At 36.9% G+C, this 15,222-nt stretch overlaps 2 protein-coding genes across 2 annotated transcripts in view; both read left to right on the forward strand.

Annotated features, from left to right (window-relative positions):
- The window catches only part of LOC145986012 (uncharacterized), a 51,241-nt gene that overhangs the window by 24,852 nt on the left and 11,167 nt on the right, over positions 1 to 15,222 (forward strand). The window lies entirely within an intron of this gene.
- LOC145984872 (uncharacterized protein SYNPCC7002_A1628-like) lies at positions 4,459 to 13,113 on the forward strand. Its single transcript, XM_083118247.1, has 6 exons — positions 4,459 to 4,584; positions 6,177 to 6,353; positions 9,370 to 9,529; positions 10,808 to 11,004; positions 12,504 to 12,659; positions 13,000 to 13,113. The coding sequence occupies exons 1-6, from the start codon at positions 4,471 to 4,473 to the stop codon at positions 13,111 to 13,113; spliced, it is 918 nt and encodes a 305-aa protein (XP_082974373.1). The 5' UTR covers positions 4,459 to 4,470.

Genomic DNA, 15,222 nt, shown 5'->3' on the forward strand with positions numbered 1-15,222 from the left:
GTAGTAAGGCATTTTGTTGGGCAAACTTAAAGAACATGGAAACAAATAGGTTCCATTGATACATACGATTTTTGTCGAATATCGCCACCCGACAAAGTATCTCACTACAACATGCGACAGAAATTGCATGGACTGCAACATCCAACTAAAATCACATGCATAAACAAGAAGAGCTTTAGACTGCAAATATGCTGCTGGAATTTTATTACTCTTCTGGCTCACTTCACCTTATTTAATGTAGCAGTGTTTACGAAGGTCTTCTTTCATCATCCTGACGTATTACTGGTTTCGCACAAGTTAACATGTAAGTTAACATACGTTTACAATGACATTGCACTATTCTTAGATATCAAGAAGAATCCAACCAAACGGGATATATATTGAATACTATCACGAAAAAGTGAAACATAAATCTGCATTGGTGAACGTTATAAAAATTGGCAAGTGCTTGCTCCCAACCTCAAATTTACTGTAACACTACTGAAATTAACGCCATTCTCTGTCCTGTCTGTTTAAACTCGTGAGAAATTGTAATTACTCTCTCACTGAGTAAGGTCCAATATTATGAAATAAAATACTAATAATCAATACGTAAATATTTTAATATATTTACTCGAATCATTCAATCATAAAAGCAAATCACTTTCTTCAAGAATTGACTTTTCTATGCCAGCCCTGCTAAATTTTCACTTTCCATCTACTGATTTATACGAGGGGTGGCGAGAAAGTAATTTCCAATTAGTAGGGACATTGATTTTTCGCAAACGCCAAAACCGTGAAAAATGGTAATTGCTGCGAAGTTATGTTTAGGAATGTGCAGTGATGGCTGGACACATTTTTCGCCCGTTCAAAATATCGAAATAATGGGAATTTGGCACAAAATGCAAATTGTTGGCGTTTTTAGCGATTTTTATTAAAGAAATGTCCTAAAACAACGAAAAATTCCATGAAATCCAACATTCTTGTCTTTTCTAGGCCATGTTTGTGTACATAGAACATGTAAGTTTTCCAACATTTTACTCAAGAGTAAACTATAGAGTTATACGTACATGGAATAATTCCGACAGCCACATTAAATCATGTATTTCCCATGATTTTTTCAACTTCTATCAAAACCTTTGCATCACAGAGCAAAGTGGCAGGGTTGTAACAGGAGATCGAGTGGGTATCTACCGTCACACGGGAGCCACTTCTTCGTATTTGTCGAACGAGATATGTTTTGAATTACCAAGATAAATGCTCACCATCGGCATTTGTCGAACGAGTAATAATGGAGCTCAGTCGTTAGGGCGTCTGACTACTATGCGAGAGACCCGGGGTCGATCCCCTGCGGGGAGAACCGAGATGTTTTCCACCTATTCAAACTGCTCCGGCACCCACCCAGCATCATATGAAGCTGGTACCTTGAAGAAACTTTGAGGGATAAAGGTAGCCAGGAGCGTGGTGCTGATCACATTACCCCTATACACCTTCATGGAAAATTGCAAGGGAGCACTTTACTTTTACTTCCTCAAAAATCTGTTCCAACATATCAAACTGTCACGAAAATACGTAGACCATGTGACCTACAATTTAAAATAATAGTTTAAAAACATAATGGGGTATTAAGTTTCGGTATATTTGGCAGATAAATGTTCCAAAACAAAAACGCGAATTTTGGGAAACGTAACACTAACAAGTCAAAAACAAGATTTGGTGCCATAATATATCGGTATCTTGTCACGTGAGATTGATTGATTTTAATTTTTTGGGTGCGTCGCCACTTATGGTCATTATGCACCCTTCAGTATATACGGGGAAAATTCCATTATCTAAAATCCTTACCCTAAAATTAAAAAAGGGGTATGGAAAATAACTTTCCCAAAATATATTTCAAGATATCAAACACTCACGAAGAGGCGTAAGCCATGTGACTTACAATTTGAAACAGTAGTTTAAAAACACCATGAAGGTATAATTTCAGATATTTGCCAGAAAACGCAAAAATGAAAATGTTAATTTTGGGGAAAATAACACCGTATAGTACAAAATAAAAAATAAGAAAATAAACCACTTTTTAAAAAAATAACAAAATATCAAGGTCCCTACCGATTAGGAATAAATAAAACAAGAATATCAGTTGTGATTTATTGCATTAGTAACAGTGAGTCCCTAGCCTAATTTTCGGCATAATCACCACCATTGTTCTGGCATTTGTCGTTGCATGGCACTAAATTTTGTATGCCCATGGTATATGTGTCTGACAGCAAAGACTGGAACTATCTCTACCGCAGTGTAGCTGTCAAATCCTTGCCCTGCCAGAAACCTCTTCAGTTAAACAAAGAGATGAAAGTCGGTACATTCAAGGCCAGGGCTGTACAGGGAGTGGTCCAAGATCTCTCACCTGAAGTGATGCAAAGGGTCATTGTGTACTCAGCTGTATGGGGTTGTGCACTTTCGATTGGCCTTCCCTGAATTGTCTGCACCATCGTCTGACCATACTATCACTCACGACGTCCGGTCTGCACACCTCACACGATTGCTGGTGGCTCTGTGCCAAATTCTGAGCGTGCAATGTAGGCTACATCGCAGTCGGTGGGAGACTGTATGAGAGCTGCAATCTTTAACCTAGAACTGTCCTAAAGCGGCTGCATTGCAACTGTACCAGATTACAGCTACATGCCACTTCTTCCTGCCTGCATGTATGTGTGTAGCTCTCCGACCACTAGTGCTGCATATAGGCACCATTGGAGCTTTCTTCAGGATGCCCCACGTATATGAACTTTCAGAAGCTTTAATTATTAGAGTGTTCCTGTTTTAATGTGTGGTTAGCTAAATCAGGTACCTGTACAATGCAATCCTATAAATTCCTTGCGTTAAATTGCTAATACCTACATACCCTTTTCGTCAGCATTTATGGTATAACTGCAAGTTGTTAGTTTCACACTACTTCACTTCGTTATACTGTACTGAAGCAGAAATCCCATTGATAATGTAAGAAAATATGACACTTTATTTTGTTCGATTCAATTATTTCACTTATCTGAAAGAGTTAGGATAAGTTGTTTGCTTTACAGAGAAGAGGGGAGTAGCTTTATTCATCGAAAAATGAGTCCGCACTCATGATGGTTCTTGCAAGCAGAGGGTTCCAAACCTCAGTGGAAATATCAACATATAATACTGAGAATGTATAAGGAGACTGATAAATTAGAAATTGTATTTCTTAATCAATCACTCTCATTTAGTCGTAACTTTAAAAATAATCAAGTATTTTATTTTAAACTTACTGCGTATGACAAAATTCCGTAATCCTTCCCTAGCTTGTGAATTGTAATAATTTTCCAAATTCACTATTTTGCAGTTTGAATTCAAATCATAGAGAATAGAGAAATTAAGTGAATTTCATAGAAGATAATATTGGTACTTAACAAAACCATACGTGGATCTGTATGCGTTTGTTATTTCCATTTGCAAAAACATCGATTTAGTTTAGTTTGTAATTGTCAGGGACAAATGTAAATTTTGTCCTGGAAAACCTGGAAAAGTCAGGGAATTTCATTTCTGCTTGTTTGTAGCCACCCTGTTTTTTGTAAATGTTGCGTAATTTCCATTTTTCAAAATAGGGAGGGGGTGGGGCTCGTTTTTACATATCCTCATATTGTGCTACACTCCAAATTTGGTTCATCCAGTGTCCATAGGGCTAACACTGTGAGTGAAATTCCGGAAATTGTTTCTGTAAGCTGACAACACTGCCACTCTAAACGAATCAATCAATTTGCACTTTTATTAAGTGGGTTATTTAGCACTAAAAAGTGAATATGGAAAAATACATTTCTTATGTCCCCCCCAGTCTCTGCATTTTGAATCTACCTAGGTATATGCAGATATCATTGATTTATCCATTGTTGATCAATCAAAATGTGCAAGAAGTGAATGGTCCCTTGTTTAGACTGATAAAGGGTTGAAATTCGTTCATTCATAAATACCACTCTTTGTAAGTAGTGGAGCAACAAATAAACATTACTTTTTCATGTAACGGTAACTAGTTACCTTATCAAATAATGAGTAACAAAAACTAAGAGTTCCTTTTTCAGTTACTTTTTATGGTTTTGTGTGGATGAAAATGTTTGATTACTTTAAATTATTTTATATATATATTTTCATGAAGGTCATAGAAGGAAAAAAAATAACAAGTTGTATCTTATCTACAATAAAGTTACCGAGTTAATCTTCAGAAGGAGTAACTGTAACTCAGTTACTTCTTGAATGAAATAAATGTAACTAACTCAGTTGCTCATAAAAATGAACTTCTCAAACACACACCCATTTAAATGTTTCATAATTAATATTTATTTCTATTTCGGGGGTCATTAATTGTTCTATGAAGTGTAGCTATGTAGCAAGTTTCAGTCACACGATCTTTTCAAAACTAATGTCACATTTGCTCACCTTGATAATGCTCACATCTATATGTATTTTCAGGATCTGGGAATGACAAGTCTGGGTTGCAGAAAACTCTGTTCTGCTACAACGTGTGTATTAAGGCAGGCCAAGTCATCATCTTTACTGTGCTATGTGGCATGCGAAAGAAGTTTACATAGTCAGGTGTGGTACTCTTTATATATTTTTTGTACTATATCCCACTAAAAATTTGTTTATCCAATTTACATATATCTGAAAATCTGGTCTATCCAAAATGATACTTTTTTCCTGTTGGTATAGTCAATATTTATTAGTGTGTACAAGTGATTCTAAAGTGATAAATCATTATACATTATACAGGCTGAGTGTTTCCATTTAAAAAAAACATAAGTTTGTGTTGAAGATCATACTTCCTTACGTGTTGAATGTATTGTATCCGCTAATTTCGTGAGCCCATGTCCTAACTTTATGTCTGTGCAAGTAGTTTTTTCAATACTTATTGTTGTTCATGAAATATTTGCAGTAGTAATGTTAGGTGACTCACGCTGTATACTGCAACTCTATTAATATATTTTTTTATTGTATGTTGTTCCATATTCCCTGTATTTCTGTAATGTACATCATCATGCCTAATAAAATATATTCTGAATTATCTGAAAAATGGTTTCATCAGTAAAATCAGTTTTTAGTGTAACTTGTTGCTGTGCACATTAACTGTATTGAATTCATGTAATGTGAAACCATGTAAAAAGAAAAACTTTCATTGTGACTAGTGGGGATAGTGAATGTCAACTATTCAGTTTTTTTTAAAGCTGTAGTGATATGCAACATCCTCCAGCTACCTTTATCTTCTCCCCCAGAGTACCAATTTATGAAGAGGCTAGTGAACTCCAGAGCCACTTCAGGTTGGAAAATTCCAACCTTAGATCACCTACCCTGAGATTTGAACACAGGTCTCCTGCATGGAAATCTGATGCCCTACTGATTGGATCACCATGGCTGCTTCAACCATTTCCATCCATTCTTAACCAGTAACCTTGGACGTGGGGTAAATTCTACCCCAGCCTTTTTTCACATTCTACATTAATTCCGCTATCCGTCGCCCATGAAAGGAATGCTACTGAGTACCTTCCTGTCAGTTGATTATTGACTGTTAAAGTTGATGGTTGTGTTCTTGGAACTGAGGAACCATAACATGAACTACAGGCTAGGGCAGAATATACCTCTTGCCCAAGGTTACGTTATTGTTTTTGTATTTGATTTTCCATGAACTACTGAGCATTTCACATGTTAATTTATAAATAATTTATTTGCAACTCATCCATGTCTGGACAAAACAGGACGATTTAATCAAGTCACTGACAAAACAGTTAACAGAACCACGTATGACCAGCCCAATCCTGTGGCAGAGTGGTTAGCATATCGTGCTGCAATGCCAAGGGTCCCGGGTTCGAATCCTGGTCGGGCTTGGTTGTTTGTGAATGTCCATTCATCAATTTCATCATTTCATCACTCATCCCCATCTTCGCAAATTAGCCAAGAGGCAAAAAACGTGAAGTAAAATAAACTAAATCAATCAATCAATCACGTATGACCAGAATTGTGTTAAATAACGGAGACGTGTTGTATGCACCCTACCTGTATGTAGAGACTGCAGAAATTACATTTGCCATAACGGCGTAAATTTATTGAATATAAAAACTTTGTTAAGATAATGTTTTTTTTTCAGTCAGTTATATGAGGCTACTAATTCCTTTTGTTGTATATTTTTATAGATCGTAATTTTGTCGGACTCGCAGAGGAAACAGTTGCAAAGACTGAGTGGTCTCCCAGTTGTACATCACCATGGCTATGTGTGCGAGCTTCCTCCAAACCACAGGTTCCCCATGCCTAAATTCCATGGGGTGTTCCGGTACCTTGTGAGTGATGGTGTAATATCTCCAGATAAGCAGGTAAAAATAATGTTGCTAAGTACTGTGTTCATTTATAAGCACTGACTCAAATTCACAGTCATCCCAACCAAAGTCCCCAGTTCACTGTACGTAAGCCACCTCCATAACACAATGAACCTTGTAGTCTACTGGTGCAAACATGGACTACTCATGTCTTCAATGAGACAGTCGCACAATACAAGAAGAATATCAATAGTGATCGAGTAAACAGTTCTGCAACTGGTTATTGTCATATAATTGTAGGTATTATTCACATATCACACTCTTTTTAGTAAATTCAGTTTTTAAATGTGGAGTTCCTATTACTAAGGTTAAATTTATGGTTACACCTTCATCCATGTGGTTTGATATCCATAAGGGATATGACAATGCCCTGGCATTGCATCATACAGCTTTACTTCTTGTTGTATTGCAAGGAAGAATTGAGACTAAACCAGGATTGGTAATCCACAAATTACACCAAACCAAGTCTTGCTCCACATTAGAATTTATTTTTTCATGACTGGTAGATTGCAGACAGAAGGCACTTGCATTTACTCACTTTGTTCATTGTAATTGCCTCAGTGGGGCACTACTTAAGGCAGTCTTTCACTTAAATGCCAAATCTGAGTTCTATAGCTCTTTGGCACCAGCGGAAAGGAGGGTCACATTATTGCAGGCTGATACACTAAAGACCTTTGATTGATTGATTGGGTGTTTTAAGTCCCACTTTATGCACAGTAAGGCTAATCTGCACTGGACCTACAGTTTAAAGTGGGTTCCAGAGACCTTTGAGTTCAATGCAGAGTTAGTTAGATGTGGTGTGTGGAGCTCAATATTGCATAGCTTATGATAGTATTAGGCAAAATTTGCTGCCTTTCTTGCACTCTACGAGGGTCACTATTTATATTTTGAGCCTAACAATGAAAAAAACAACAACAGGAATTTGGCATTGAAAACTGCTTTATTGTTTTTCGAAGTATTCTCCTTTATGGTCAATACACTTTTGCATTCGTTCGAACCATTTGTCAAAGCAGTTTTTCCAATCTTCTTGAGACACCTCCATAATATGGTTTTTGAACGCATCAACGGCATCTTCCGCCGACGAAAATCGTTGTCCACGCAATTTATTCTTGACATTCGGGAACAAGAAGAAGTCATTGGGTGCCAAATCAGGACTGTACGGCGGATGACCCATCAATTCGATTTTTTGATTGTTCATAAAGTCGGTTGTTAGACGAGATGTGTGACAGCTGGCATTGTCTTGATGAAGAATGATCTGACGGCGTTTGTTTGTTTTCCGTATTTGACAGAAGACCTCTGGCAAACAAATTGTTGTGTACCATTCAGAGTTGACCGTTCTACGTTCCTCTAAAGGCACAGTTGCCACATGACCAGTTTTCCCGAAAAAACAGGCAACCATTTGTTTCGATGTGCTTCGAGCACAAACAACTTTTGTTGGATTGGGTTCATCTTGAAACACCCATATAGTCGACTGCTATTTACGTTCCGGCTCATATGCATATATCCATGATTCGTCATCTGTTACAATCTTATATACGTCTTTTGAAGCACCACGATTGTATTTATTGAGCATTTGTTTGCACCAATTGACGTGAGCATCTTTTTGAGTTTTTGTCAAATTGTGTTGGATCCAACGAGAACATACCTTTCTCACAGTTAAATGATCATGTAATATTTTATATATGCTGGTGGAACTAATGCCTAAGGTTGCCTCAAAAATCACAGTATGTCACATGACGATCTTGCAGTATTAGGTTTTGCACAGCATCAATGTTTTCTTGAACAACAACTGATTTTGGACGACCTTCGCGAATCTCATCGGTGAGCGAATGGCGGCCACGATTAAATTCGTTATACCAGCGTTTCACAGTGGCAAAGGATGGGGCTTCATCGCCAAATGTGGAAGTAAGTTGATCGATGCACTCTTGTCTTGATAATCCACGTCGAAAATCGTAAAAAATCATTGCACGAAAATGTTCACGAGTTAATTCCATTTTATTGTTGTCTCGCAATCTCCAAGGCAACATAAACAACACAAATGAAGCTATTGACAAAACATTTGAAGTACGTTATGGTCAATAATGCCAGACGATTCCGTGCAAACGTCAAATCGCACCTGACTTCAATCAGTGTTGCCAAGGCTCAAAATATAAATAGTGACCCTCGTAACATCTACAACATATTAATTAAAGATGTAAATGATTCATTCAATTTGTTAATAAATGCTTGTTATTTTATATTCAATTACTGTACTATCAGTTACCAAGGAACTTAAATTCTTCACAACAGTTTCTTGAAGGAATTTTTACTTATGTTACTGTGATAAATAATCTTGATTTTCAACCTCAATTGCCAGAGATGTTTGTCTAGGAAAGTTGGTAAAAGTACAGCAGATGCATTTGTGATGTGCACTTTCTTTTATTCTTTTTCCTTTTACTTATTTTATGTAATTTTACAAATATTTCTCAGCAAACCTCTGGTGTAAATCAAGAATATTTACTATGAATGTACCAAAATAAAATTTTGCCTGATTCACATAAAGTACTGATATATGATTTACTGATACCAATAACAGACGTGATATCAAATTTGCAGATGTTCCATGCAAAAACTGAATGGTTCTTTCATGTCCTTAATGTATGTCAGTAGGTGACCTTAATAATTTTTGTCTTTGAAAAATAAATATATTCATTAAAATAATAACAGAATAGTAGAATTTTGCATGAAGTTACATGCTATTTATAGAAATATCTGATTGATTGCTGATAAACTGTCACACCTATGTGCCTATATTGGCTGATTAATGTGATTCGTTACTAAATAAGGTACATAGAAATTCTTGTAATTGTAGTTGTCAAGTATGTATATAAGTTAATTTTACATTTGTATTCTTTGTCAACAAAAACTCAATTCCAAAATTGCTGAAGTTGTAAGAAAATAGTATCTGTCTCCTTCATTCACATTTTCAGACTTCAGGTCTACAAATGTGTACAATACTTTGAATTCATTTCAGGCTATAGAACCACAGCAAGTATCAGAGGACCTGGCATGCACTGTCCATACTAAGGAATATGTAAAGAAGTTCTTCACTGGCAAAACCTCTGAATCAGAACAACGTGTGACTGGGTTTCGATGGTCAGAGGGTCTTGCAAGCAGAGTGAGATACGAAACAGGTAAAAAAATAATAATTTTAATTGAATTAAAAATGTTCGGAAACATATTTCTGGTTGTGGCAGTGCCTGTACTTTCGGAAGAGGGCTGTAGTTTTAATAACTCGAAAGCTGAACCTTGTACTATTATGTATGGACAGTGTTGTAATCATCTTTTGTCATTTGTAGTCTATGACTGGGTCAGCATGTGAAACTCTAGGTTCATTGTTTTGGTTTATTTTACAAGGGTCATTCAACGTTGACCGTCAAATTTGTGAATAAAAAAGTGGAGAATGATAAAACTGCCATAGGATGTACCTTCATCCTTTGTGAATATTGTGTGCTTGCCCAGATGTAGTTTGCACATTGAAGTAGTGTTAGCAACTGACACAATGATGGCAGCAGTGCCTGGATGCTCAAACGGGGATCCCTTTGAAAAACTCACAGTTTGGTGCTTTTAGGACTTTCCAACTTTTTTCTAGATATAAAAGTCTTGGTGACTATTGTACTTTGCTTTTCAGCCACTTTTGGTTAATCGTAAAGATGAGAATGATGAGTTGTATGAAGGAACATCACAAACATAAGGACAACACAACATGAACCCCACAGAGGATTATCCTGGCTGTAGGTCCAGATGCCTTGTTAGTATGCAAATGCAATTCAGGGTGCTATTGGTTGGAATTCAATCACCAATACTGGTCGATACTTTCTGGAATGTGGGTGTGTTGCGGAATCCCCCAAAGTGTATAAATGATACTTTCATGGACTCTAAATATCCTGGCAATTATTCAAAGTGCATAATTTTCATTATTTTTGCAACGGTATTGTGGGGAGAAATTCTTTTTTTTTTTTTTGTGACTAAATGATTATCTCGTGAAATTATGACTATTTTAAGGCAAAACTCTGGTAGCTTGGTGTGGTGTAGGTCGAATGGAAAATTTATGTATTAAATTTTATAATTACTCTGCACTAGTTTGAATTGTTACAATTTTCAAGCATTGGCATTGATATTGATGGGAACCATGAAGAGTATTGGCACTGGTATCACTTCTACCCAACCATAGTTAAAAAAGTATTTAATGAACATAAGAGCTGAAGATTTGCTCTTCATTAACAGTTTCTTATCAAAGGTCTTTTATCACAGTTAAAATGTGATGGCAAATCGAAAGATATGGATGTTGGACCATTCACAATCAAGATTATCCCCTTTCCCTTTTCAGATCATCTAGTTGGATTCTAGTTTAATTTAACCTCAGTACACAAACCATAGCAATTTTTTTTGTTGCTTTTTTTCACCACCAGGAGGAACAGTGTTAACAACTAGGCTTGCTTTGGAAAGAGGGCTTGCTTGCAGCACAGCAGGAGGGACACACCACGCTTTCCCTGACCATGGCTCTGGGTATTGTTTGTTGAATGACATCTCTGTAGCAGCAAAATATGCATTAACAACAGCAGAGAATGTCAGCAAAGTTCTAATTGTAGACTTAGATGTGCATCAGGTAAGGAGAACTTCTAAATAAAGTAATTGATCAGTACTTTCCCTGTTCTCTATTCAAATGTATGTGTTCGTCAGTCAGTAATAATTATTACAGACAGATTATAATCTGTGTGTGTACACACACACACACACAGTGATTGGAAGTAGTGCATTACTTGTAGTGGTGCTACTATAGGTAGCTACAAAATTTTTTGCTGTCACTGTAGTGACACTACATTGGGTCATTCCATAAAAAAGTGCCCTCAATCTCAGTTTTTTAAAAAGAATGCAAGGCTGTAACTTTTTTTGTACCTTCTGAGTGAACAATCTAAAATTGTCATTTGGATAAAAATTCAAGTATTATACAAAATTAAGTTAGAAAGCAGAAGGTATTGTACATATTGTTCGTTTATTTTAATATTTTTATTTACTTTTGTTTTGTATTGTGTCCCACCTGTGACACTAAAAAAATGACAATTTCTCCTTTAACTTTTACATTTCTTCTTCAATTCCACTAGAATATTCTCTTTTTTGTCTTAATTGATTTATTTTTCATCATTTGAAAATTCACAGAAATCAAAATTAATTTCTTATTAAGTAAAGAGGCAGTGTTTTATCTGTCCAACCCATGACACAAAATTGTTCACTTGTAGCTATAGCTCTGGAAAAGTATTCTATGTGTGTTGTTTCATAATTCATTGCACAGAAAGTGTAAGAAATATGTTGCTTAACTATTGGCAGAATAGTTACTTTAATATAAAAAATGTAGTCTGTGCGTTCCACCCGTGACAATGGAATGCACCATTTTTAAAATTGTAGCTGTAGCTTTGCTACAAAATTCTTGTAGCTTATAGTGAAAATTTCATTACAGCTACATTCTTTCTCGTCGTTATATGTGGCAACAGTATTTAGTCTGCCACTAAAAAAGTAAACCACCAGTATATGAAAGATGCATTATTTTTTGCTTTGGTAGTGATTAAATGTTATAAAATAAGTAGAATTTAGTTTATTACAAAATTCTAGCACTTTTTTGAGGAAACCTGTCTCAAATTCCCCTTTTTTAACAGTCAAAAAAATTACTTGTTGTTTGTGTTGTTCATGTTGGTTGTATAGTGCCATCCCCTCTTCTCTACATACGTACATACACATACCTACGTACACAACACACATATAGTGGATGAAAATAAGGACTAAAAGGAATAATTAACAAATCAAAATGAAATTGATCTGATTTAATTTTCGTTATTTAGCATCAGTTTTGTGCCAATTTTGGCTAGTCACGACAGTGAGGGTAAGTGATGGTATGATGAAATTGATGAAGGGGACACTCACAGAGAATCAACCTCTCATACCCAGGCCAGACATAGAGAAAAGAAATTTTCCGCTATCTTGCTTTTCTCTGCAACTTAAGATGCAGCCCCTGGCCTCGGAAATTAAAATTTTTCCAGTGTCTTGTGAGTGTTTTCTATTTCCTTCTTATTTGTTATATTATATAAAATATTCTTTACCTTGTTTTTACAGGGAGATGGGACAGCTTTCATATTCAAGGGCAATTCATCAGTTTTCACATTCTCCATGCACTGCAGCAAGAATTTCCCACTGAGGAAAGAGGAGAGTGATTTGGATGTGGAATTTGAGCCTGGAACAGGAGATAAGGATTATATGCGTAAACTTCAGGTAAACTTCTCACAAAGAACTAGCTCATCTGATCTGGTTGAGCTTGTTGCTACTTTATGCAAATTTAGTATTTGTTCCATTTTGTTTATGCATTAATTTTGCATTGCTTTGGCAATGTAATTTAAGAACGAAGATTTTATTTTATAATAAGACTGAAATGACAAACACATTTGTCACTTGAAAATTAACGTACAGAAATAAATGCAACTCTTCACATTGAAGTGATGCAACAGACTGTTTGTATCTTGCATGTTACTCGGACTGGGCCATTTTCTTGATAGTGTGCATGGTGTTTCCTTAGTCTGTCTGTTGTGAATGTGCAGTTACTTCTCTTTTATAGACTGGGAGAGGGGGACGGGTCCTAAACCATGTACTAGCGAACTGTAGACCAGGTGAACGAGAACAAGTCTCTGCACAAGTAGTGTCGCGAGGTGGCTCCACCAATGAACAGTGAGAGAAACGGGATTGCGTAATGGATGACTAGAGTTACCCGATTTCCCTGTAAGCATTGCAAACTTTTGAAAGCGACAATACCATACGCACATGGCAAACAGACTGTATTTTTGTCTCCAGGTCTGTTCACTTGGTTTAAGAATTTCTTGGGGAAATATTAGGGATAAAACAGCAAGTGCAAATTTTGATAAGCCGTACATTTAGTGTTCGGACTAAGGTCTGGATCCTACATCCGTACATGCCATGAAATTTTCGTACATGTACAATCAGGACCGTTTGGTTGGCAAGGCTGCACTTTCACCACTTGCTTTTCCTCCTCATCCTCTGCCGCTATGCGTGGCCCTACTCCACAGTTAGCTGGGACAGGGTCAGGGTGGCGACAGACCTGGAAAACCTGGAAAACCGGGAAAAGTCAGGGAATTTGAGGTGTCAAAAAAAGTCAGGGAAATGTCAGGGAATTTTGTCTTCATTGACTTCGAACACTCTTTTGACGAAAATTGTTATAACTCGGGCACTATGGGAGCAATCTACTTCGGATAACTTTTGTTTTGCAGCTAGAACATCAGCGCATGCAACGGTGTACAATTTAGAACACCGGATCGAAAAAGGAGGGCTTGGGGGCACGTCCCCCGAATTTCAATGGAAAAAACAAAAATCTGGAGTTTGCCCCCTCTTCTCCCACTATTTTGTGGAGAAGGTGCGAACTTTAGTATTCTTTTCAAAGAATGGACATTTCTCAAGAGAATGAAACATGTTTTATGTTCTTGGGTGCCATACAAGTTGAATAATAAGCCAAAATGTGATTTTTTTTTTACGAAAAATAGGAAAAATAGGTAATTTGCATTTTTGGAGGAAAATTGTTATAACTCGGGCACTAAGGAAGCAATCTACTTCGGATATGTTTTGTTTTGCAGATAAAACATCATAGCATGCAACCGTGTACAATTCAGAACGCCGAACCGAGGAAGGTTTTTTTTTTTTTGGGGGGGGGGGGTGCGACCCCCGAATTTCAGTGGAAATAACAAAAATCTGGAGTTTGCTACATTCTTTTGAAAGAATGGACACTTCTCAAGAGAATGAAACATGTTTCATGTTCTTGGGTGCCATACAAGTTGAATAATAAGCCAAAATGTGAAACTGTTTTTTACGAAAAATAGGTAATTTGCATTTTTGGAGGAAAATTGTTATAACTTGGGCACTATGGGAGCAATCTACTTCGGATAAGTTTTGTTTTGCAGCTAAAACATCAGAGCATGCAACCGTGTACAATTCAGAACGCCGAACCAAGGAAAGGGGGTTTGGGTGAGCGACTACCGAATTTCAATGAAAAAAAAACAACATAAAAATGTGGAGTTTACCTTCTCTTCTCCCACTGTTTTGGGGAGAAGGCGCAAACCTTAGTATTCTCTTCAAAGAATGGACGTTTCCAAAGAGATTGAAACATGTTTCATGTTCCTGGGTGTCATACAAGTTGAATAATGAGCCAAAATGTGAAACTCTGTTCGGAAATGTGTCATGGATATATTGCGGAGAGGGGGTAAAGGGGGAAGGTTGGTCATCAATATGAATTTCCCAGGCTTGCTCCAGACCTGTGTCAGAGTTTCCACCCAAACATAAGAGTATGAAGGTCCAAAAAGCACATTCATTTCGTAATCAGCACCATGATACCATATGGTATCATCGGGCCGGTACGACCTTACTCTGATGATACCATATGGTTGGTATCATCGGAGGAGTAAAGGTTAAGCCTCTAAATATTACGTGGAAAATGCATTGAATTATCATTTTTCTCTTGTCCGTATGGGAGTAGTAAGGGGACTTGTCAACAGATGGAGGGGATAAGAGCAGGTGGCGCCATCCGATAGTTGTCGGACGTCGTAGTAAGGCATTTTGTTGGGCAAACTGAAGGAACATGGAAACAAATAGGTTCCATTGATACATACGATTTTTGTCGAATATTACCACCCGACAAAGTATCTCACTACAACATGCGACAGAAATTGCATGGACTGCAACATCCAACAAAAATCGCATGCATAAACAAGAAGAGCTTTAGACTGCAAATATGCTGCTGGAATTTTATTACTCTTCTGGCTCACTTCACCTTATT

The sequence above is a fragment of the Lepisma saccharinum genome, chromosome 3, assembly GCF_977018435.1.
Source record: "Lepisma saccharinum chromosome 3, izLepSacc3.1, whole genome shotgun sequence".
Taxonomy (NCBI): Eukaryota; Metazoa; Arthropoda; class Insecta; order Zygentoma; family Lepismatidae; genus Lepisma; species Lepisma saccharinum.